General features: G+C 40.8%; 2 protein-coding genes across 4 annotated transcripts in view; one reads left to right on the top strand and one right to left on the bottom strand.

Annotated features, from left to right (window-relative positions):
* Positions 1-9,256, top strand: part of mad1l1 (mitotic arrest deficient 1 like 1) — a 73,458-nt gene extending 64,202 nt beyond the window's left edge. Inside the window, exon 21 of the mRNA XM_039796274.1 lies at positions 6,812-9,256. Coding sequence (XP_039652208.1) covers positions 6,812-6,961 — 150 coding nt within the window. The 3' untranslated portion in view covers positions 6,962-9,256. The remainder of the gene's footprint in view (positions 1-6,811) is intronic.
* An 11,136-nt stretch (positions 9,257-20,392) lies between these two features.
* LOC120556593 (protein ELFN1-like) overlaps positions 20,393-26,158 on the bottom strand; it is a 134,148-nt gene continuing 128,382 nt past the window's right edge. For all 3 annotated transcript variants that reach the window (XM_039796270.1, XM_039796271.1, XM_039796272.1), the window contains one exon: positions 20,393-25,951. In XM_039796270.1, the coding sequence (XP_039652204.1) occupies positions 23,848-25,951 (2,104 nt within the window). In that variant the 3' untranslated portion in view covers positions 20,393-23,847. The remainder of the gene's footprint in view (positions 25,952-26,158) is intronic.

Below are 26,158 nucleotides of genomic sequence, written 5' to 3'. Positions count from 1 at the left end.
GCAAACCCGGCCGGCAGCCGCCACCTGTCCCGGCAGATTGTGGAGCTTGTGAAGTCCGACACTGACTTACCAAATTTGCAATTAGCCATCAATTTTCATAAAACGGCACATATTTGAGTTTTATATAGTTGATTTCTTGCATAAAAAAGTCTCAGAAGTGAATTTTGTAATGGAATAGCAGAGATCTGCACGACCTAGATATGGAAGACTAACTGACCTCAGATCAGTTAGTGGCCTATGTAAATTTGGGGGCGTTACAAAGATAGAAGGTTGAGCCAAATGAGGAGGATTTGGGAGGTTGACGTCAACTTTCAGCTTTGTTCAGATTTGCCTGTTTTCAGAGGCAGTTTCAAATTGTGAGATTTGCAGAGGAAAGGGGTGTCAATGGGATTTTGAGGTTCTGTGTATGTCCTATTTACCCTCCAAACTGTCGTTATTCAACTATGACCGGGTAAAATCGGTTTTGCATTCTACCACCCCTTTAAGCCATTAAAGGCATTTTTTTTCTTCTAGTGACTTTTGTAGAAGAACATAACATTTTTATTTTAATCAAAAACTTAATGAAAAGGTTGGTAAATCTGGCCTTAATGGTTGTAACAAGCAGAAATGACCCGGCCACTCCATCTGTTCTCTAGTGCAAGATGGTTAACTGTACGTGAACAGAATCGCATAGCGTTAGTGCCTGGTACTTCATTAAGCAGATTAGCCAATATAAGTACGGCTAAATTTCATTGTCATTTAGGCAGCCAGGTATGGGTCCTCTGTTAAACATTACCAGAAAAAAGTATGCTAATTTCCCTAATTTATTCATCAAATCAATTATGCACTTATATTTATGTAACACATTTCAATCAATTCAAGAATACTTTATTTTTTTCAACCTGTTTTTTGCCCTCATGACAAACCATTAAATTCAGCATGTTATCCCACTTCACTTCAGCTTTTAATACCTCCAGTTTATCCAGAGCGTACCAGCACAATCAGGTTTGATTTAAGAAAGATTACCCAAAAAACAAAACAAACTATTACATTATAAAATGCAAGCTTTTTTTTATTAAATCTTTTATTTCATTGTATATGGAAAGGACAAAAACCTAGAACTACAATACTCCAGCATGATAATAGATTAGGAGGTTTAAATGTCCAGAATTTATTTATTATTTATGTGTCCTATATACCCCGTCCACTGTCAAAATCTTTTGAAGTAGAGTTAAAGATACCTCTGGTCCGATTACAAAAACATATATCATATATATCAACATACATACAGATATGGGAATGTCCAGGAGTTGATACCTTCTGGATACAAATATCAAGAGCCTAATCAGATATAATGGATGTAATTATACCCTGCCTTCCAAACTTCTCAAAATTTTTGAGCCATCAATCAAAAACAAAAACATTGTTCTGTGGAATAACAGCAGCAAAGGAAATGGTAGTAATGAAATGGATATATCTGCATGATCTAAATATACACCATTGGCTTTCATCGTATTTTAAGACTCTTTCTTCAGAATTACCATTAGGAAGAATATGAGGCATGAAGGTTGGAGTAACGGAACGTCTTGCTCTAGTAATGTAAAAAGTGATAAATAAAAAGCTATAGCAACATTGAATATTGTATTGACAGATAGGAGGGCTGGGGTAAAGAAAGGGTTATGTAATAATTTGGATCCTAGGAGGTTTAAATGGAGGTTGGAAAATTATTCATCATAAACTGCGATCAAATTTTATTTGAAAGTTTTGGCGAGGGCATAACACATCATAGTGTTTAACACAATTTCAACACAATATTTCAGTTCATGGAATTTCATATGCAATGTTTCCATAATGAATGTAAAACACCAGTTTCTTTTTTTTTTACACTGGTTAGACACAGAAACACAGCACATTTAAATGTGATTTAAAAAAAAGAGCTATTGGTGAGGAATTTCTGGGTCCAACTTTTTGTTTTGGTGTAAGTATATTTTCTTTCCATGTATAACTGGCTAAATAGATTGGGCTATTATGGTAGAGTTGAGAGGGAAAGGGAATACAAAGATAAGGCCAATTACAACAGTATTACACACATCATCAAAAGTGGAATGCTTTAAAAAAACAGATGTACTGTATGTTTACATATTGTATATCAGAGTGTTAAGGTGGAATTTTCCAGATAGCCAATGATTCTCATCTAAACCTGATAAATAGAAGCATTCTAACAGTTTTTACATCAGATATAATTTTCTTCTCACTAGAGACACATTTTTGAGTACTTGAAAGCTGGACTGAAGCTTACCTTGACAGAATAATATTGATGTACCACAACATTGGAATGAAAAAAACACATTTACGCAGAAATATACATGTTGCAAAAGCAATCACCGTGACATTCACATCTATATTATTATTTTCAAATAGACGTTTAAAACGTGTAATTTAGTAGAATTTTACTGCCGATGGCAGTGCCTCTAGACTGAAGAAAATTACACATGTGAAAGACAGAAAACATTATGAAGAGCCTGATGTGCACTCAGTGCTGGGTTTGGACGAAGAAGGCCCCTGGTTGAAACAATGACGAGCTGAGTCAAAACCTGTGAGATGTTTGTGTGAAGGCTGTCTTTGTACATCGAGTGTCACCAAATGATTGTGACGATGATGAACAGTTATTATGCGGTTCTTTTTTTGTTCTGGGACACTGTACTGCTCTTACTCCTTGTCATGTGATGAAGACTAGCCTTGGTGGAAATGTCTTCAAGTGACCTCTGATTACCAATGTGCGGGTACTTGGGTACATCCACCGTCACTTTCTCTCTCTCTCTCTCTCACACTCTCTTTCTCACACTCTCTCTCTCTCTCTCTACCACACACTCACTACGCAGTGAGCTATTCCTTAATGCTTTAGTGCGTATATTTTTATATTAATGAACCTGTCCGTTACATTCAAGCCATTGCCAAATGAGTTGATAAAGTTAATTAAGACTATCAGCTCCACAAAACTTTGTATTTCTCAGTATGGCTATGTTTAGAAAATAGTGTCGTCCGGCGACTTTTGCGCAGAGAAACTTGAGTGAAGATAATTACCTCTTCTGAAAAGTTCATCATGTTTTCTTAATCCTTCGTGTCCTCCTTGGCTACTAGTAACTCCGTGGAGGTTGGGTGGGGGTGGTGCGCTTGTGTCCTGTGGATGCAACAGCAATGGTGTTGTCATTGCTTAGAATTCCTCATGGGGGCGACAGAAACTATGCACTATAGCTTTAAAGGAGCTATGCTACTTTTACATGCAACATGACAACTTCTTGCAAATGGTCGGAAAGTCTGAAGCATCCAAAAAAAAATGCTTTCACACTAAAAAACTAACTGGACCATTGTTCAATTTGATTGGACCGAGACCACCTCTTTTCGTCGGACCAAGGTTCGGCTGTTTTCTCCAGACTGTGGTCCACGGGAGGTTTATCAGCTGTAATTTTTGTTCAGATCAATCTGAAAAGTCAAAAAAGTCTAGACCAAACGAGATAGGGAGGGGGAAAGGTTCCTTTTTTTCCTTTTCTTTCCTGACTAAATGGGAGTCCTCACCGTCCTTGGCTCCCATAGGCCTCCATCAATTTGTCCACTCTGTCTCCCACCAACCCACCCACCCACCCACGCATGAAGTCTGTTCTGAGGACAAACTTTGGCAGAAGGGTTTTCAGACATGGAGATCTCCATGGTAACTGGCTGCAGTGTTTTTCTTTGATGTATGTGTTCCATGTTCCCAGAGCTCCAGCAGTTCCTAGAGCCGTGTGCACATACGTGTTTGTGTGTGCTCCTGTGACGAGAGCAGCAGCAGCCTGAGGATATGGCATAGCTTTCAGACAGCCGTGCAGGGAAAGAAAACACTTGGGAAATAAAGCCACAGAGTGAGGCAGTTAGACAGAGCGATGGAAAGTAGTCATGAGAAAGCTGGTGTGATTAGAAAAGCCTTTGGTTTGCTTCCCTGCAGTGCCCAGGCCTGTGTAGTAAAGATTGATTTAGAAATAAATCAAGACCACATATAGGGATTAATGCTTGAAGAGGTGACCAGAACCTTGTTGTTGTGAGGTGTCCTTGGAAACGCGTATTTCCTGCGGCCATGGTATCCGTCAGCTTCATGTGTCTGCGTGAGATGGTTCTTATTGTTTAATGTGCTCTGTTTGCCACTGTTAAAGTTGGTCTATGTATGAAATGTGCATATGTTATTGAGATACATCAAGAGATGCTTTGAAAAAGGTCCTACTAAACTCACAGTAGTCATACTTACATTTAGGAAGCAGATTATCGAAGATGCTTTGAATTATGGGACTTGGAGTCTATGTCTAGTCCCCTAGAAAAAAACACTTACCACTTCTCTATCTATTCACACATCCACTGTAACTCAGAGGAAGCAGCTTCTTTGCAATGAAAATGTTTGTTTGATAACTTTTTGATAATGACCAAATTACCAATACCACTGTGGTCGTGTGTCATGGTGGCCTAGTAGTCTAAGGTGCTTACCACATAACCGCAACTAATCCTTCCTGGAGACTTTTGTTGCATGTCATCCTCCCTTTCTCCCTAATTTCCTTTCTCCAGCCCCTTGACTGTATACTGTCATAAAGGGCCAATTGCCAATAAATACTGAAGAAGAAGAAGAGTCCATGCACTTGTTAGCAAATATGAGGAAATGTAATGTTATAAAAGTGCAACTTATACTAAGATAATAGCTTGAACACGGCCCCTTCACATATACGGAAACCTCAAATTCTCTACACCTGATGTTGATTTTATATGTATATTTTCCTCAGGGTGAATACTAATTTGGCTTATACTTTTGGATGGGAAAAGGCAGAAATACTTATACAGAAAAACCAGCATCAATTGATAGAATGATAAAGTGTTTAATTTTTTTAAACTCAAAAAAGTGGATGTCGTTTTAAATGACTCAGTGAAAAAACAACAAACAACCCTAAAAACTTCTTTTAGCAGCTTGCTAGTTGTAGTCAGTTGACTATAAGCTAATATTGGTGCATTTTTGTACATTTGGTTAAATGACAACATTGAAACAGCCAGTCATTCAGTCTGTGTCTTTGAAGCACTTCCAGTCAGTGCAGTCAGCTAGCAAATGTCATTAGTTCAGTTATCCTCTCCTCTCACCCCTAAGAGATTTGTCGCTGTTCACACAAAAGTGAACAGCTGACTACACCTCAGCCTGTTGTGTGTGAGGAAGCACACTAATTGGTTTATCAAGTAGGATTTACTTTTTATTTATTTATTATTTCTTTGCATTAGCTACACTGCTTTCCAATGTCCTATTGCTAAAGTCTGTTCAATTTACGAATAAAAATGCTGAGCTCGAGTAGGATTATTCTTTTTTTTAAATCATATTTTTTTGGAAGTTTAGCTCCGAATCACATTTGGTGGGTGAACATTTGAGTTGGACTTTCAGTTTAAAAAAAAAAAGTGTCCATGTGGGAAAAAATGTAATGCAACATTAAATCTTCCTCTGTGAACTAGGGTTGGGTACCGAAACCCGGTTCCACTATGGTACCGGTTCCTACGCAAACGGTAGTATTCGGACTGGATTAGAACGCAAATTTCGGTTCGTCATTTCGGTTCCGACTGAAATATTTTCCCTCTGTCGCTCCGGACAGCGGCAGACTCTCTTTTTTTTTTTTCTTTCTCCCTTTTCTGCCAAGTGGCGCACGTGCCCGCTCGCGGTGTGAAGCGAGTATCCGCGCTATTCTGCGACATGCACTCTACAGTCACAGCTGATAGACAGCTTTTTGTACATGCTCTGAAACGGACGTACAAATATCACACTTTCTCTGTAGTCTACCGTTAGCTAGCTACCGTAAATGTAGGCTACTTTTAAAATGGCATATTTTCCCTCTGGGCTCACCAAAACGGACGTGAAAGCATATTAACCATTCACTGACTACACGTGATCGCTAGTAAACATTACGCTTACTCTTGTAGTCTATCGTTCAGGACAAGAGCCTGTAGCCTGGTTGTGGGGGAGGTGAGACAGCCTCCCCAAATTGTCTGCCCTTTCAAACTCCTACCTGGGTGTGTACAGACCTCTTGGACACCGTCTGAGAGAGTTTTCTCCTATGCAGGACATGCCATAAAAACACTTTGTCATTTTTCAGTTTTTCAAGAAAGGTTTAGGAATCGTTTAGGAATCTGAATCGTTTTAAAAGTACCGATTCGGCATCGGAATCGTAAAAATCCAAACGGTACCCAACCCTACTGTGAACCTTCTCCCATTCTTTTCTTCTTTTTGTCCTCTGGACTTTAGTTTCTTGTTTAATGTATTTGCTGAGTGTTTCCCTTCGCCAATGTTTTATAAGCCTTCTCATGATACTCATGATTCTCACACACATTTCTCAAATGTCTCAGTATCTTCCCTGCATGTCATGGGACCTTGCTCCTCGCTACCTTCCTCCATCCCTGCATTGCTTTAATTACTTTATCCCTCGTTTCTCTCATCCCTTTCTCCTTCACTTCATCGCCCCGAGCTGCTCCTCATTCCTTTTAATTAATCCACACAGATTTAGACACCTTCACCCTGCTGTGAATGCACACACACACACACACACACACACACACACACACACACCACACACACACACACACACACAACACACACACACACACACACACACAACAATTCCCTGTAGACAATAACAACTTTAAGTGATATTGCTTCACTTTGAAAGTTTTTCTCTGGAGATGGATGTAGTGGAAAACCTAGGTCTTATTATTTGATATTGTGTTTTGTATTTTGATGACTGTGTGTGTGTGTGTGTGTGTGTGTGTGTGTGTGTGTGTGCAGGGCTCCAATGGAAGCATGCAGCTCATGGAGACAGAGTTTTCAAAAACTTTGGGCGAGATGGTGGCCCTTCATCTGCATCACCAGATGAGCATCCCAGCATTCCTCTCTGCTGTGACCCTCGACCTCTTTAGCCGACAAACCGTGATCTGAAGTAACTTGACACCAACTCTATCACACAGCTGATGCATTTGGGATGGTATTAGTTTTCTTTTCAATTTCCTGTTTTTTTTGCTCTCTTTCTTGCTATTTTTCTGTCTCATAGGCTATTCACCGAGTTCTCTCAACAGCTTGATATAGAAGTAGTGTAGTCAGTGCTGTGTTGTGGAAGATGAACTCCGTGTTTGATGAAATACTTCTATCTTGCTAAGAAAGCAACTTGGTCTCCCTATTTGTACGCTGAATATTTCATCAATGAAACTTTGAGAAATACCTTTTTCTTAACAGGACGAAGTTGTTATTAAAATGCCACACAAAAACCACTAAAATTTTGATTTGGAGCATGTTTTTTTACATTGGAAGTTTGAAGCACACTCCCCACCAAGTTCAGTACACACAGTGTGGAGAAAGGTTTATGTGGTTCTCTGGATCTGTAGTAGATGCATGTTGCGTGGTCTTTACCAAGACTGCATCTTTGTTGACTCTTTTTATTCTGCTTTTTGTCTCCTCTCTCTTGGGGATTTATTTAAAACGTTTTACACCAATGTTTTGTGGTAACAGCTATTCCACGCCGATCCAATTTAAATACAAGATCTGTGGATTTTTCTTTCCTTTTTTTCATTCAAGTCCTGGGATGTATTAAAATTAGATTTTGGATTTAGTGTTAATCAGAATCTAATTTAGTCATGCCATATGTATGAATTGTTTGTTTTTAATTATTATTGAACTATAATTTGAATTCATGATTATGTGTTTGAATTGAAGATAATGTCTAAACTCAAATTCCCTGCACTCATCTCTCTCTGGGTCCTTTCTGTTAGAAAAGGGAATAATTGCAGAGGTGACAAAAAAACGGAGAATACGGAGATAAACATTCAAAATTTGGACTACCATGTGATCCTAAGACCACAGAGTGTATAAGCGCAATAGGGAGTAGAGAGATGGTTGTGGATGTGGATCTATTACAAGCCCTGTTGCCCTCAGTAAGCTGTTTTCTTCATTCATTTAAAATGGAGAAAACTAAACAAATAATCATGACACCAAACCATTTGAGATGTAGTCTCGCATAGCCAAACCTACTTCAGCGCTGTGGAGATAGATCTGGCTGATCCCATTATCATTCTGCTGTAGGGGAAAAAAACAGACTCTGGCTTGTTTGCATTTCTTTGAACCAATCACAATCGTCTTGGGTGGTGCTAAGGCCCGGATGCAGTGACGGTGCCCTTGCGGTAAAAGCTAGCGGAAAGGGGGAGAAGAATGCCGCTTAAACCCACAGTCTACATCCGGATGAGTCAGACTATATGAGAAGTTAATTGTTTTAAGTCATTTTAAATATTATAGATAGCAAACAGCCTTACCTTTCACCTTTTTTTAAAAATGCAACTGCTTTACGATAACATTACTGCAACAACACACGTTAGCTTGTCACTCATGTTAGTTTAGGATTAGATCACGTGGGTTGTGTTTGAATTGATTGGAGTGGAACAACACTTGAGTTCTCAGGTTTTGAATCTTTTTAATTTTTTTTTTTTTTTTAATCACAGGGTTTTAAACTATATACATATTTTTAGTTTCCTCTCCTGAAATGCTTCATACACATTATTAATAGTAGCAGATCCCCCAGGATTCTTTAACGTGAATGTTAACATTTGTTTTGTAACCTTTTATAATGCAGAAAGAAATCTTTGGATATTAATCTAATTTGAATGACCTTTGAGTTCCTCCTGTTATGAATTTGGTTAACGATCATGCCCGTGTGTGTCGGTGCGAGTACGAACACGAGATAACACGAGGCAAATTTCTAGGCAGCAATAACAAGAAATGGCAGAAATAAACATGGGGTATAGAGGAAGCAAGGAAACAATCCAATAAAACTGAGAAACAAAAGGAAGCGAGCTAAGAATAAAGCCACTTATCACAGCAACAAACATGAGAACTCCAGCTGGTGCAGCCATATGTCTCATGAGAAAACATATTCTCCTGTACAGTACATGCCACAAACTGTCCTTGGTTCTTTCTTTTTTTACATTCATTTTCACAACACAGCACATCTCCTCCACACCCCACCGCTCTCACCTAGAGGTAATATTTTAGAGTGTTTCATATAAGCTGTGTAATACATACAGCACTGTAGTATACAGTGTTCTCATTCAGGCAGTGTGTGCTGTTCTGTGGCTTTATTGCTATTGTCCACATCCAATAAAAATGACTGTACCTCTTCACTGTTTTAAATTTGAAATGCAAATGTAATCAATAAAGCGTATATGTGACTGACCGTTGACAATTTGACTTGACTTGGAAGAATATTAATTTTGCAGCAACATATGGTGACTGTGGCACTCACCCACTGTAGATTTTATGACAATTCTCACCTTGTTGTTGCGTGACCCCGTGTGCTGTGTTACTAGGTGTAATTGCTCCGTTAGGTTCTCCAAAGGTAATCCGTCCAAGGTGAGCAGCTAGACTAAATGTAATTTAAAGACCTCTATAGAACGGTGTCTTCATCAAAGAGCAACACCAACAGTGACTCCTGGGAGGGGAATAGTTTAACCCTTGTGTTGTCTTCCTGTCGACCATTTAACTTTTTTTTTTTTTTCTGGGTCAAAATGTACATCTTTTTACATTTACGTCGTCTCTTTCCACACTTTTTTCAACGCTTTTTTTTTATGTTTCTTGAAGCTTTTTTAGACATTTTTGTCTTTCACCAATTTTTTGTTTCAAATGCTATAAAATTTAATAAAACACCCAAATTCTATAAAAGTAGTGAGCTGATCATTTATTTAACTTGTGAAGAGCGTTGTATGGAACCATCCACGTTATTTTTTTGTGACAATTTGGTTGAAATAAACCCAAATGTTCTGATGTAGAAACTTTTTCAAAATGGGTCAAATTTGACCCAAGGACAACAGGAGGGTTAAATGCAAGTCCCTGGTAGCCAGGTCTCTACGTGGACCTTGTTCTAGTCTTGCATTGCCAGACCTTCCTCCACAGCACTGCGGAGGAGGGTCTGGCTAGTCCACACAACATTCCAGGATGGAAGAAAAAACGTGCTCTGGTTTATTGGCATTTCTTTAAACCAATCACAATCGTCTTGGGAGGCGCTATAGCATCGCATGGAGCCACGGTGCCGCTGCAAAATGGCCTCGGGAAGGAACTTGTTTTGGTGGAACTTGTGTACGTTCAAACGTTGTTTTAGTTGAGCTACAGAAAACTCAGATTGGATGGATAGTCTAGCTAACTGTCTGGATTTACCCTGCAGAGATCTGAGGAGCAGTTAACATTAGTCCTCATAAATTGACCAGAGTTTAAAATGCCAACACAAAGTAAGCGGAAGGTAACGGACATCCGGCCGAAATGAATGACATCCGGCGGAATTTCTGGCGGCACCTGAACAATCTGTGGAACTTCGTGGCTATAGACTGTTCAGGCCATGTTCGTACTAGAGCCCGACCGATAAAGGATTTTTAAGGCCGATATCCATACAAATATTTGGTGATTTAAAAATCCGATATATCGGCCAATTTCCCTAACATTAGTTATTTGAGTCCTCACTAAAATAATGATAATGCAGTTTAAAAATAAACTTTTTATTGTCACAACAGAACAGAGGAACATCAAAATATATTAAAGTTCTGATACATAAAATGTATAAAAATACAAACTTAAGATATGAAACTGAAAGGGTTAAACATGAGTGTTGCCAACAGTGATGTTGTAGAGCGCCCTCTGGTGGACAAACAAAAAGTTTTGGACAAATGCAATGCCAACACTCAGAACATGGTTGAAGGGTGTTTCGTCCGTTTTTATTTTATATTTTAAATATTAATTTATCGGCCATTATAAATGCCGATACCGATAGTTTGGAAAATGCCTAATATCGGCCGATAATATCGCTCTGGCTTTAGTTCATACTGACATTAACACTAGGTAATGCGTATATATAATGTAGAAATGTGTACAGATTACAGCAAAAGAAGCAACTCTGCAGCAACCATTTTTAAGTTTTTTTTTCTGGGTGTTTTCTGCCTACAGAGAAAAAGTATTAAAACTATCTCTATTCAGCTTTCATCCACACTATTTTCATTTCTGTCTTTCACTACCTGTTAAACCCTATCTTTTTTTCCATCTCCTCATCTCCTCTGCTCTTCCCACATCTTTCCAATCGTTTATTCATTCCTTTATCTTTATTTCATCAGCCCATCATCTCTCAGTCAAAATCAATTAGTACATCCCCTGATATCTCATTAACTATAAATGAAGTGGTAGGCTGAGGTTGAAAATGCCAAAGCTGAGCTTTATTAACTGCAGCATACACCAGATTTCACACACACAAACACACCAATCCTCATCAAGCAGTAAACAATTGTGAACGGCGTCTTTTAGAAATGTGCAGCAGAAATAATTTTAAGGCAGCATTAAATATTTGAAAGCAATTCTCATGCATGTTTAATTTATTAAAAGTTAAAGGAGTGGCATGTCAACCTTCTCTTTCAGCTTTATTTTTTAAAACACAGAGAAATATTGATAAGTGGGACCTGCTGTGAAGAGACACCACCACTACAGAGATGAGTCTCAGCTGGAAACCAGAGAGGCTTATGGGACAGAAAGAGAGTAGAGACAGGACCTGTCGGGTCTTTCATCTCTCATCCCTCCTTTCTTCCAGTTTATACCTTCCTCACTAAATTCTCCATCGTTGTGTTCCTCTTGCACAGGAAGCTCTGTTTCTGTTTCTCTGAGGGGAGTCTTTCGCTAACCTTTTCCTCCACTTTCTCGTTCTCTCCCTCTTTAAAGTCCCAACAGAGAGAGAGAGAGAGAGAGAGAGCAGCTGTCATGCTTTAGTTCAGATTTGAGTTTCTTTTCTTTGGGTTCCCCTTAGAGTAGAGTCGGCATGATACTGGGAAAGATTTGTGCTTTCTCACACACATCTTTCCCAGTATCATGTAGTAATATTTGGTGCGATAGCAGGGAAGCTTTTAACTCTTAGCTATATAACCTTTTTTCACACCTCAATCCAGTCCAACATTAGCTCAATTTTTACATTAATGTCATTTAGCTGACCATTTTATCCAAAGTGACTTACAATTGCTATATATGTCAGAGGTTGCACGCCTATGGAGCAACTAGGGGTTAAGTGTCTTGCTCAGGGGACACATTGGTTGATGTATCGCAGTGGGAATCAAACCCAGGTCTCCCACACCCAAGTCATGTGTCATATCCACTGCGCCATCACCACCCCACTCTCAATTTGCATTGGGGATTGTACCTGATGCTCATCTTTTAAAGGGTCATGCCTTTTTGAAGGTTGAAGAAATGAAGGTTTTAAGGGGTGGCAGTAGCTCAGTCTGTAGGGAGTTGGGTTGGGAACCGGAGGGTTGCTGGTTCAAGTCCCCATCGGACAAAAGTATGGTGGTGGACTGGTAGCTGGAGAGGTGCCAGTTCACCTCTCCAGCTCGGAGCGCCTTTCCGTGGGCAGCTCCCTCACTCTGACATCTTTCCATTGGTGCATGTATAGGTTCTGAGCATGTGTGTGTAATTCAGAGATGTGTGTAATAACAACAGAGTGAAAACATTGGAATTTCCCCTTGTCGGATTAATAAAGTATAAATTATTAAACAATTAATCACCAACTTCAACAATTCAACTCACACTCTGCAAGCACATTGCCATAGATTACCCCTGGAGTTGAACCAGAGAGTTGGTTCAACTCCGAGGGAATAGCCATAGATAATGTGCGCAGTTTTCCTGCGCATTGATTATAACCAACATCACTTGGGGCAATTTATCAGTTTTCACACAGCTCCCTCTGGAGCCACAAAAAGCTTTATACAACTTTTTAACATATACAGTAGTATTTACCAAGACCTGTAAACAGTCTTTGATGTGTAAAATTTGCGAAGTTCCTCTTTAAAGGTGCTGTAGGTAGGATTTCCGCTAAAGCCCAAAACAGTCTCCTAAGCCACAAGGGAGAATGAATGCGTGTGCAGGTGTTTGGTTTTTTTCCCCCAAAGTCGCCTTCCAGGCAATGGTTATGTTTTGGGTCAGGGTTAGCTGCCTGAAAGGCGACATTGGAGGCAAAAAACACCATTGAGCGAGTGTGCATGAGCAGTGATTGACACACAATTAGACCCCCGCCCTGATTGGTGCATCTGAACAGGGAGCAGTGGATTTTTGCAAATCGCACTACAGGCTGTAGGTGGTGCCAGAGGAGCCAGATTGTTTTTTAAATGACCTGCTTCATGTAGTTCTACTGGAACATAGGGTCAGTTTCAGCAAATATGACAGAAAGTTGGTTTTATAAGGCTTACCTACTGCACCTTTAACTGAAATGATCCTTTAAATTCAGGTGTTAAAGTCCCATACCTCATCCTTGTGTATGGCTTAACTCCAACCTTCTTGGATTGGGACCCCCTTAAAATGATGTCCACTTTGTGACCCCTTTCTTAGAGGTTATGGCCTTAGTGTGGATATTAGTTGTGAATTGATTTGTCCTCCTAAACTGTCTTATTTTAAGTAAAAGGTGAGTGTCCATTATTTCATACATAACATAAGTTTGTCTAACAGCCATATATAATTTTCTGTCCTATCCCTTTAATCATCTTATGACCCTACAGGTGTATCATGGGAAGCTCTGTCTTAACTCATTCACTGAATACACATTGTGTTTACTTTAAATCTTTGCTGACCATTTTCCAAAGCAAACTTTTAAACTTTTAAGATTGATTTTCTACCTTCCAAGCATCCATTGTGTTCTACCTTCTTTAGAATACAGTGAGCTCGCAGAGACGTAAAACTTGAAATTGGCAATCCATTACATTGAACACTTTTAGTTTGTCTGTTTATGCTGTTGTCATTTTGTAACGCAGCTCTGGGCAAAGACTTCTTTGAAAACTCTTTGCGGCAGTGATTTCAACAAAGTTCTGACATCTAACTTTTAATAGTCGACTATCGAAAAGCTTTGTTGAGCTACTGTATGTTAGAAAATAACAGCAAACAAACACAATGTGGAATGCACATTGGGATTCCCCCCCCATTTCTTACATTAGCTACATTGCTATTCTGTTGCCAACTCTAAAATGTCAATTGTCAGTGTGTACTTGAAAGCACCAACAGGGAGTGCTTTCGACACACTCTGTGCTTTGTTCCTCATGAAAATAACATAATTGACAAAACCCAAAGGAAAGGAGCAGTTTGTTGCGATGTATTACCAAATGTAGCCACATTTCAAGTTTCTGCAGGTTTGTTTTTTAATGGCATGAACTTATTATCAGAGGCTCTCTGGAAGGTCGGAAATCATTATTTAGAAAAATGTTCAGCACCAATGTAATGTAGATGTTTTTCCACTTACTCTCAGCAGATCAATCTGATGAACCCGTACCGTAAAATCGTTAAGTAGCAATGTGTAGTAAAAGTACAGAAACCAACACAGACTGGCCTAGTTTTTATTGGATTTGTCTCAAGTTTTCAAAAAATTAAATTTAATAATATTTAAGATGCTTTAATGACAAAAGAAAATCTATGCATAGTGGCACATGGTCAGATTAATATTGAGATGGTTGTTTATGGGCCAAAACCTGCAAAGGCCCTAGTAAGTCCTTTTTAAAAATGCACTCATAAACCTAAAAGTAAAATGTGGCCTTATTTGAAAATGTGGGGTATATTCGGCCATTAGCAGGGGCTACCTTATGATCATCCTCTGGCATAACAAATAGCCAAGGCTAATGGTGTGACGATTCACTCAGAATTGGTGCCGGACCAAAAGAACAAATTTGGACAGAGCCGTAACGGGGCAAAGATTATTCCTCTGATGAGAGGCCTTTGCAGAGCAGCTTCATTAACACATCTCTCTTCATTCATTATAACATTTTAGAGCGGTTTCAGTGCTTAACGTCTGGCAAATGGAATTCTCAACAGCCGCTGCCTCTTACTCTCACTCCCATACAGTATATATGGCTGTTCAGAGGGCCAGTGGAAATGTGCAGCCAGGCAGGTCTCCAGGCAAACTCCAATATGGCTGCCAGAGCTGGAGAGTGACAGTTTGGCTAATTAGAACACTTTTAATTTGCACTGCCTTGATCTTCTGTCTTAGCCTCCTTCAATCTGGGAGTGCATGTGCAGGAATGCATGCTGGCGTGCGTTTGTATATTTTGAGCAAGTTTCAGTGTCACCTTGTGTGGTGACTTAGGAAGGTGAGAAAGTTTGAGGAAGGCTGAACGACGAAATATCTGTCATTTAGCCTTCCCCACACTTTGTCCATCCTCTACGTCTCATTCTCTGCTCATTCATTTGTCTTTTATAAGTGTAGTTTTGTTCATGGCTCTCACCCTGGCCCTTGTTTTTCTGCATCACATTCACCACACATGCACGCTCCTCGCACTCTTTTAATGAAAGCAGCCAAGTTTCAGGGTCAACCATCTCCAGGACTCCAGTGCTAGTTGTTCAGTCGCTGTCCTTGTTTTGAAAACTAAATGCATTTAGTCTTGTTTTTAAAAATAACTGAGACCGGAAATGCTACAGCTCCACTTTGAGATTATATCTCCTGCATGATTGGCGCCTCATAAGATATTTAAACAGGAGATGGTTAGACACGTTCACCAGGTCAAAGAGAAGCTAACCAGCGTAAGCGCTGACCTAATAACTCATAAGTCATGTTCCTCGCCTCTCAGCCAGCCTCGACCTTTCCACTGTGTTCTCTCACTTATACTGTACATTATTAATGCTGCTTGGCCTATCCTGTGTGTGTGTGTGTGCGTGTTGCAGTGAGACGTAGGGGCGGGTTGATTTTAATATGTGGTAATACAGTGTAGAAAATGTTTCCCATTATGACTCTTAACATCATTCTTTATCAAGCCGCCTCCTTCTACAGACTAGCCCACATTACGCCCCGATCTTTGGTAGAGAAGGCGAGCCCAATTCCCATTTTTAAAAGGTTATTTCACAAAGACAACCCCCAAAGGCTCTGAAAGAAATCAAAACACTGAAAATGAGCAAAGCACCCTGTCTTTTCTGTCCTCTTTTATCTTCCTTTGCCCCCAATTCTTAATTCCGTTTCCTGCTTCGTTCTTTTTCTGTCCTCATATCTCTTCTACGCTCCCTGCCTGAGGTGTCACTATAAATGCCATGTGGGGAATGAAGCAGGGGAACTTATTGTGCCTGGGGAGGCTTCTTTTTGTTCTCGGGCGTGATGGGGAGTGATGAGGGAGAGACGGGCAGCACACACACACACACACACACACACACAAAAAGACTGATATTTTGGTCACTGCAGCTCCGGCTGTGATGAGGCTGACAACTACTTGTGTTCCAGACTCTGACGCCGGGGCAAGCTGGAGGCTCCTTCTCCGCTCTGCGTCAGACTGCTTTGATAAGACTGCATCTAAAAAGGGCAGATCTTAACCACAACACTTCAAAACTAGACTTAATGTAGGTTCTCTACCACTGTGAGCGGCAGTAATACCAGGAGTTGTTTGGCTGCCCTTTTCATCCGCCCCACCGGGTACAGCACTGAAATCTCTCATTTTGCTGGCCCGGGAGGTCTCTTTAATAAGCCGCCCCACGTCGTGACTGTGTTACGTGCATTTCTGTGAATACCACGTGTCATTCTAAAAGTTCAACAACAGAATCAGCTTTTCGAAAAGTTTTAAATGAAAGTATTGTCTCGGTATAAACGGTGTTTTCCTGTCCTGTCCTGTCAATGTGAGCTTGAGTGTGAGCGAGAGATCTGAGGTGTCATAAAGGGAGGAAAATTATGTAACCGTGGAAACATATCAAACTCACTTGACCTGGGTTAAAATCACACTGGATAGATAGGAGATGTAAGGATGGAAAAAAAAAAAAAAAGAAGACCCTGTTAGGACATGTTCTCGTCTTGACAGAAGTGGCCCACTGTCAGACCCCTAAGCCACTTGTACTGCAGCAGTGTAAAGATAAGGAATAATAGTAGTGTACTGGAGTTGCAATTTTCACAGTCAGTTCAGGATGGAATAGGATTGTGCTCCTGCACATGAATTACACCCCCGTCATGAATCTAAGGGGTTATTTCACCTGGAAAGATAAGCGCCAGGTCCAGGCTTATTGTACTGAAGGTCTGTGTCATTGCCCACATGTGCACTTGACTACGAGAGTGAGAGTGGGTGTAGGAAATCTCTACTACTATGAAATGGCAGGGTTGGTGAGGTTATTTTAAAAGTAGATTCCGATACAATTACTAATTACCTAATAAAAAAATGTAGTCATTAACCTAATCTACGCATCATAATATTAAAGTAACGTAACTTAATTACTTTCCGTTACTTTTTTGATTGCCTCCGTACCAAATATGGGCATAGCCTGCACTGTGCTGTGATGTTGTACCCAGTGAAAGCATTTTCTTCACTAATTTTAGAGGCCGTGATAATGAATTGACAACTCTTAGCAATGGTTTCACTCAAGACCAGAGTGGTGTTGTGTTATTTTGTAGCCGAATATAGTTACCTTTTTTCTTTTGTATCCTAATTACATAATGCCATTCCACGTATATTTCATATTCCTCAAGTCTGTGTGGTGGTATAAGTTCCCTCTGCTTCAAGCAGGAGGCTAACGCTAGCTTGGCTCTGTCCAGAGTTAAACCAAACACCTACCAGCACATCTAAAGCTCACTAATTAACACTTTCTATCTGGATTGTTTAAAACAGAAATAAAAAAATTGCAATATGAGGTTTTATGGAGAGTAACATGGTGCAACTATTTCTTAGGAACAGCTCGGTGCAGTGACTTCCTGGAGTCTCTACTGGTTGCTTGCTTCCAATATTTATACTAAGCTAAGATAATGGCCTCTTGGCTCTAACTCCTTACTAAAGTCATAAGTGTGGCACTAATCTTCTAATGTAACCGTCGCCAAGAAAGTGAATAAGCTTATTTCCCAAAATATCAAACTATACCTTTAGATAACGAGTATTTAAGCTGACACCAGCAACATTTTGTTGCAAATTTAAAAACTTTAACTTACAGTAATCAGCAGAGGCTAAGATATGTGAATGTTCCAAGTCTATAAGTCTCTATTGTGGGTCAAGCTCCAAGAAACCCTTGATCCTACTTTTCCCAAAATGCAACTCGATTGTGTCTTCTCCCTTATCTTTCTCGGAAACACTCACACACCCAGTATGTAACCCAGGCTTTGTTTTCGCAATGTATAGTCCCCAAGATATATACCCAGGTGATGTCACTTAGTGATTTTGCAAGACTTGACAAAGCTCCTCCGGAGACACAGAAGACATTATACAACAACTGTTTTCACAGGCTCAGTAGTACTCATCACGACCGATAAACTCATCTTGTTGTGTAAAATCACTGGAGTACATGTACTTACCCACCACTGAGTGTGACATAACCAACACCCAGCGGTTGGATAAGCAATTGTTTTTGGGAGATTCGTTTAAGATTTTTGTCCTTTTTGTAACCACAGTCAGACAGTATTATAACATGTGCATGAAAAGTAAAAAAAAAAGTAAGTTCCTTTCCAGATGTCTCTCAGAGCATTGCACTTACCTGCGTCATTTAAAGCCTCTGAAGGAAATTGGACAATGTAACTATGTGTAACAATGGCTTTGTAGGGGGGAAAAAAGCAAATTAAGAGCCCTATTTGTGAGTAAAGGCAGCCTAGATTTCAGATGCTGATGTTTAAGCTGCTGACAGTTGAAACTCTAACCACGCCAAACCTTTTCTTTGGCACAAAACCCTGAAATTGCCCGAATATCGACAAACACTGTGTGGTCCTTCGCACAAAAAGAGTTTCTTGGCGTATGTAACACATTTTCAGAGTATGTACTGTAAACTCATTAGATGGTTCACTTTGGTTCACACTGCTGTCAAATTATAATTCAGCAATGTAAGAATCTGAATTCATCTCATCTCAAGGACACGCTCCAAATAGGGCCTTTTATCCACAGTGCCAATACATAATATTACTTATTTTTTCCCGTCTTTCTTGAAGCAGTATTTTTGACTGAGGGTGTATTGGATTTGTCAGTATCCATGTTCATCCAAGTTTTCCTACAGCATATTTGGCCCATATTTAAGTTTACCCAGATTTAGTTTGGACCGGGAGATAAAAAGTGTGTGGATTTGCCAAAATAAACATTTTTTTAACATGGATTTTAAATTCATTTATTTACAAGCCAAAATCTGTTCAAAGATATCAGTCAGTCATGGATTAACCAATTTGAATTATTCATTATTGTGATTGTCTTCATGTTGTGTGATGTTATAAAACTACAAATTGGCTACAAGATATATGTATAAGCAATATTTATTGAACTCTGTACGACTGTGCACACACAGAGTTAACCTGCAGGGCTGTCTCTGTCACTCAGCACCCAGTCTCGCTTTGCCAAACCCTCTTCCAAAGCATGCTGAAGGAGGGTCTGTCTACTCCACATAGCATTCAGGGATGGGAGGAGACCGTGCTCTGATTCAATGGCATTTCTTTAAACCAATCAGAATCGTCATGGGCGGCGCTAAGCTCCGCACAGAGCCGCTGCAAAATAGTCGTGGGAGAGAAAACTCAGATTGGACAGATAGTCTAGCTAGCTGTCTTAATTTACCATGCAGAGATCTGAGGAGCAGTCAACAATAGTCCTCATAAATCCACCAAATTTCAAATTCCAACACAAAGAAAGCGGAAGGGAAACGGAAGATACCTATAGAATTTCCTGCGGCACCGGAGCAATCCCGTAAGTGTAACGTCAAAGATATAGACTACTTGGCACCCGACTAGCTGAGCTGCGTATTAGAACGGGTCTAGCTAAACCAGAAATTTCAGGGGGTTTAAAATGCAGCTGCGTGCTAAACTCAACTGGATTGCTTTTAAAATAAGCCCAGATTCAGCTAAACTGCAGCTAAAGCAGGTGTCTTAGCCCCCCAATGCAAGTGTGTGAGATAACCTCAACATTATGTAGAGCACTTGGAGAAGGGGTGTCTGATGACTTCCCAGCATACATTGGGGTAATGTACCGGTAATTATCATTTTTATCATCAATTTATGTGTTGCTATGCTGTTACCGGTAATATTTGTGATCTGCGTTGTGCTTTTACAATGTGTTGTGTACATTTCTTTATTGTGGTACAATTAGTCAAGTGTATCCAATTATACCTCAAGTGATGATGCACGCACGATCATTGAGACAGCGGTCTGAAGATCCAATGCAACATTGATAATGATTTTAGTTCCATTAACTGCAGTGGGAAGGACAATAGACATATAATTATGTGCTATTGCCTGTAGCTTAAACTGAGTAAGAACATATTAGTTTTTTTGGAAAAACTGACCCTTTAGGCATTTACTCAAGCATAAGTAACCAATCAAACACACAAACTGTAGTTGAAATGTGAAAGTCCTGAGTGTGTTTGAAACTTCCGGCGTACGTATGGTTTCTCCAGGAAGGGAGACAGTGAAAGAAAGGCTATTTTATTGTGCTCATTTTAATGTTTTGACAAGAAAACAAAGAAAGAAAGACTCTGAGAGATCCTATGGCAGAGTGTTCTCTCTCTCTCACTCTCTCTCGCTCCTGAGTCATTCACTAGAAGAATGTAACACAAGCTTCCACTGAGGATTTCCTTGCATCAAGCTCCATTGTCATTTCGGTTCTGTTGTCAGTAGGACCTCTATTTATTTCCACTTTCTAGGCATCGTTGTTTCAAAAACACAGTTTCTCTTCATCACGCTTCAAAGAATAGCAGCGCTGATTAGGGTAACTGTCGACTGGTCGCCTCGACCGTCAGCTTGTTGTTGTCTTATTCCAGACAAGCCCTGCTACTCTCTTGACACATGATAAATTCAGGCCATTATTGTTCATAAACAGATCAGAGAAAAAAAAAACAAAAAAAAAACAGTACTTTAATACATCGCTACATTGATATTACTGTTACTCAAAGAATGCTCAAGTGAGGCTTAAGAATCAAGCAATTATAAAATTGCAGTCAGGAAAGTATAAGTTAAGAAACCAGGAAATTTGATTTTCAAAGCAATTTTTTTTAGTTAAAAAGATTAAAGAAAATCTAATGTTTTAAGGCTGTTGTTAAGTTAAAGCCACAATCTGGGATGTGTAATACAGAAACAACCACGGCTCATCCGTTTCCTTTTGGATCAGAGTTGAATTGTTTGCTGCAGTATAAGGAGAGAGAGAGGAAAAAAAAAAAAACCACACACCACTGAATGTGCTTTTGCAGTGCTACAAACAGCTGTGGTGATTTCACTAACCCACGATTATGGCTTTAACTGGGTTTAATGACTTGAGCATTCTGAACTGATTATAGCAGAGAGAAAAAAAGATTTTATACAGTGTTTCCATTCACCAATAAACTTTTCATTGTTTGCCAGCTCTGTTGTTTCCATTGTGTAGTTTTCAGTGTTTCAAGGTTGGAGTCAATTTGGTTTCAATTCAGAAAGCGTTGTGGATGCGATTCAAATTACAAATTGTTTGTCAATACTGTGAATACTACAAGCTTGTTAAATTCTAAATCCACTGAATTTGAAATGTCCTTGACTCCGTACCTGGTTTACATGTGTTGTTGTAGCACAGTTCTGTATGAAATAAACAGCAGTATTTTTGTCATCACATTTTCTCCTCTTTTCAGCCTCCAGTATTTAGAGCCTGCAGATATACATATAGTCTCTTTTCAACACGCTAGTGATACTTATCACATTTTACTACAGCACTTCTAATATCAAGAACGTTTTTTCAGTTGAAACCCTTTAATAAGGCAAAACCCCATTGCTATTTCAATAGATGTCTGCAGTGGCAATTTTGGGCTTATTATGGACAACATTTGGTTCATTTGGTGACACAATTAGTGTAATGAAAGTCGTCCATGAGAATCTGCCCTGAGTGGTCAGATTTTGATCTGAAAAAAGACAAATACTTATTTATATCCAATTCTGGAACACAAGTGGCCATCTGAGAAACGTTCTCCATCAGACAGATGAGGACACTGTTTGAATACAGCTTCTACATCACAAACAGAAAATTTCAGCTGCTAAACAGTATTATTTCTCAAAGAATACATTCATCTGTGTGTGTGGTTGTGTGAGCATGAGTACACTTGAATGTGTAAGCATGTGCTGGAGTTGTAACTGTAAGGGTGATGGTGGGTAAATAGCTAGGACCGGGTCAGGGGTGTTAAGGGTCAATTTACTACCACAGTACTTTGGTCTTAGAAATGATTGGAGGATAGAAGGGGAGCAGTGAGCCAATGGGGTGGATTGTTTTGTGCAAATTGTTGTTCTGTTTGGCAAACTGATGTGTATAGATGTAAAGGAGAAGAGGTCTGTAAATAGTATTTAAAATCATTTCAAATACGTCTGTGATTTATCAAGTTGGCACAATGGCACCACAGTGGAACCAGATGAATCCAAAAGATAACAAGTGTAAACCTGGGAGATGGGAGGAGCGGGAAAAGATGAATTGTTGATAAAACACAGTGGAGCTACAGTGTATCGGGAAGGAAGCTGAGAGTTTTAGGTCTTTTCCTATGAGTCGTTTTTTGATTTTGAACAGTGCAGATATGTTTCCCCTGTGGGAATTGAAGACATTCATTTGAAGATTAGAATTTTTTTGTTCGATTTCAAAATCAAAAACGTACCCTTGTAAGTGAGCAGGTAGGTAACTAACGTGGGATTCTGGCTTCTGAAAAGTCTGAAAGATTTCAAAACTATGTTGTACAAACAAAACAGTCACCTCTGTTGCAAATATAGAACTTCTCTCTCTCATCTGTACAGCGTTCCATCTTTAGGAGGATGAGGAGCAGGTGTAGCGGGGGGGGGGGGGTTCACCAAGAGAAAAGACGGGCTTGTTTTTGGCTCAGCAGAGAGCACATTCCTCTTGGTAGAAAAGAAGAACTCAAATGTCTTGTCCATCATACCGTTTGTCTCTGTTGGTGTGCACTTCTCATCTGAGATGTTCAAAACAGTCAAAACACAGTCACACGACAGAGCCATGCCATATTAAAAGAATAGAATATTAATGATAAGGAGCATAGGAATAATAATAAGACCAGTAATGTAATAAGAATAATTAATAGTAATAACATATCATTCTAGGTTTTTTTTTTTAATTCTGTATATAAAAACAGTGGCGGGGAGAAGTTGGTACACAGTAGGGCTCTATTATCCCTCGTTGGTTGATTTGGCACATTCTACTCATTCTCTGGTGAGAGCTGCCAACTCATTCTCAGCACAATTGAATATTACTGTTGCCTGGTGACCCATCCGGAAGTTGTTGTCATTTTGAGGTTTTTAAATCTCTAAATCACGGCAAATCTTTCAACAGGTCTTTTTTTTCGAAGCAGCATCGCAGGGCGCGATGCAAAAACAACCTCCTCCAGCAAAGCAAAATCTTATTCAAACCGCGGTAATAACAACTGATGAGGCTAGTCTGCCGTGGTCAGGTTTGATGAATGACAGTCTCAAGGCAGATTAAAAGCGTAGCCAGGCTGTTCAGGATGGGTTGCCCGGCAACATTTAAGGTTTCTGCTCTTAATGTTGATTTTATTTTTTTCTTCGTTCAAAACTTAGTACAAATAGCTACATAAGTCTGAGCTATAATGTTTGTTACATTACAAAAAGTAACTCAGTCTCTCTATAAGTAATGATTTTTGTTGTTCAAGATAATATATTAGTTTGGTCCTTCATGTTCTCAGAAGCAAAGGCTTGGTTTGTGTAAAGTGTGTGTACATAGATGTATGTGTGAAGTTGGATTCTGTAGATCCTGTAAGTTGTGTGTGTGTGTGTATGTGTATGTATTTACAAGTCATTTTTGTCATCTGTATCAATATGTTATGGGTGCAGTGTTGTTATGCAGTGTTGTTATTCTCCATCTTCAAAGTGTTTGGGGTCTCCAGATGTGGGATCAGGTCTTCTGCTGGGCGGACACACCTTTCCAGTAGTCCAGTATGTCGTGAAGATCCTCGTCCTTGGCAAACTGAACCTTTCGCCTCAGAGCGTGTCCGGCTGCCACGTATCCTTCGTCCTCCATGGACGCCTGCCGGTGCCTCTTCCGGTGCAGTTTGAACCTCTCCCACAGCCCCAGGGTCGGGGTGCAGAGCAGCCCTTCGTCCTCCTCGTCTTCGTCTGGGCTGGAGCAGTAGCTGAGGTTGTGGTACTGGGGTGAGAGCGGGTAGTGTGGCGAGAGCTGGGAGTAGGCCAGTTCCCGCTGCTTGGCCTGCCTGTTGAGGGTGAGGGGGTCTAACATGGAAGGCTTACGGCCCCCTGGGTGGTGGTGGAGCTCCTGCAGGATCTGGGGGTGGTGCTGCATCTCCTGGAGGTGCTGCTGGGAGCCGGGATAGGAGTGACGGTGTTCATTGTACTGGCGGATTCTCTGGGCTTCAGCTCGTAGGATGGCCGCTGCCGGGTTGACTGTACGAATGGCCTCTCCTCCCCCGCCTCCCCTTTCCCCTCTCTCTCCGGGCGAGGTCCTCTCGATATAGCGGGTCTCTGACGAGTGGTAGCCTCCCTCGGAGCGGAATGAGCGAGGGCTCCGGGCAGAGCCAGGAGAAGAGGAGGTGCTGGGCCTTTTGGAGGCCGGAGGTGCCTCCACGCTGTGGTGTCGCTGCAGAGAATGATGATAGCTTCTCCCCCTCTCTTCTCGCCCTCCTCTTCCTCCCTTGTACACTGGGGAGAGGAACTCACTTCCTCGTTCTCTCTCTCCTTGCTCAGAGAGAAGCACCAGCTGTGGCTCTGCAGTAGAAACAGCCCCTCCTCCCGCAGAAGAGGGGGATTTGATCCCCTGTTGAAAGGAGGTAGACTCAGATTTCAGAGCATCTATACAGTTGTTGATGATCTGGTTCACTTTATCAACTTCTTTAGCGATGGTTGAGATCTCTGCTACTGAGCCCTGGGGATTTGCTTGTGGTGACATCTCTCTTTCTCGCTCTCGCTCTCGTTCTCGTTCTCTCTCCCTTTCAATGCCAGGCCCTCTCACCTCCATGTAGTTAAGTTTAGCAGGCTTGTGCACCGGTGTTTCTGTCACCTCCTGCAGCTTGTATGGATCAATCTCACCACCCTGAGGAAGGTAGGGCATTCTGGACAGACTGTCCCCAGCACCAAGCTTCTGGGAAACAGATCCTCCACTACCTCCCTCTATACCCCCTTCTCCACCATACTTGAGCTCTATCAGAGTCCTTTGGATCCTGCTCATCTTCCTCTCCTTCTCCTGCATGATCCTCTTCTTCCTCAGGCAGTGGACAACTAGGCCGAGGAAGAGTAACATGCCAAACAAACAGCCCAAAATCGTCATAATGTAGTGGGTGGCTGACGACGGATTGGCTATCCTCTCAGCCCCGGCCCGGCGGCCAGTGGAGATGGTCAGACAGGTGTGGTTAAACCGCAGGGAGTTTCGTATAGAAGCCACACAGTACCTGTAGTCGATGTTAGGTTTTAAGTTCTTGAGCTCAATATCTTCTCTTTGATTTTTCAGATTCTGGATATCTGTGAAGAAGCTGTTGTTATAAAGCACCAGGATGTACATTTTCCTGTACGGATGGGGAATTTGAACCGTAATCACAGCACTTGAATGTCGCATCTGCTTTAGCGTCATGATGGGATTGGGGTCAGAGAAAATGGGGCTTAAACTAATTACATCATCAGGAGGGGTCCCTGAAGCACAATCGTCCAATCCGCAGGGAGAGGCAAAATCTGAGGGGGGGGTGGTGGAATCATGCGGGCTAATAACATAAAAGGATGTCACGCTACTACCGTCTTCTGTGCATACCTGACTGAGCGCGTTCAGTGCGTTGCGCAGGGCAGGCATGCGGGGGTTTTGGCTCAGGAGGGTGTAGCCGAAAAATCCTGGAGGAGAGTCGCACACCATCCTCTCACTGGTCCTGTTGGGGAAGGCTGAGAGCCAGCGCACAAAACCCAGCAGCTCACAAGAGCAGTGGAAGGGGTTGGTGTAAAGTTCACAAGTGGTGAGCTTAGAGAGTACAGAGAACAAACTGCCATCCAGCACCTGGATCCTGAAAAGGCACAAAGGGAAAATACAGAGATTCGGGAACTGTATCCTCATACAGAGTCACATAGCTGAATACCAACACATCCTCATACCTAAATGACATTATAGGTCGATTTCCAAAGACTTCCAAAACGTCACATACAACCGTTCTATTTACTGCCGCACGGTGGCGGTTAATCATATGACCGTTCTATTTAACCTAACGGGTTTT

This window comes from Perca fluviatilis, chromosome 1, assembly GCF_010015445.1.
Source record: "Perca fluviatilis chromosome 1, GENO_Pfluv_1.0, whole genome shotgun sequence".
Lineage (NCBI taxonomy): Eukaryota > Metazoa > Chordata > Actinopteri > Perciformes > Percidae > Perca > Perca fluviatilis.
Note: the sequence above shows the minus strand (reverse complement) of the source record. Positions and strands in the feature narration are given on the sequence as shown.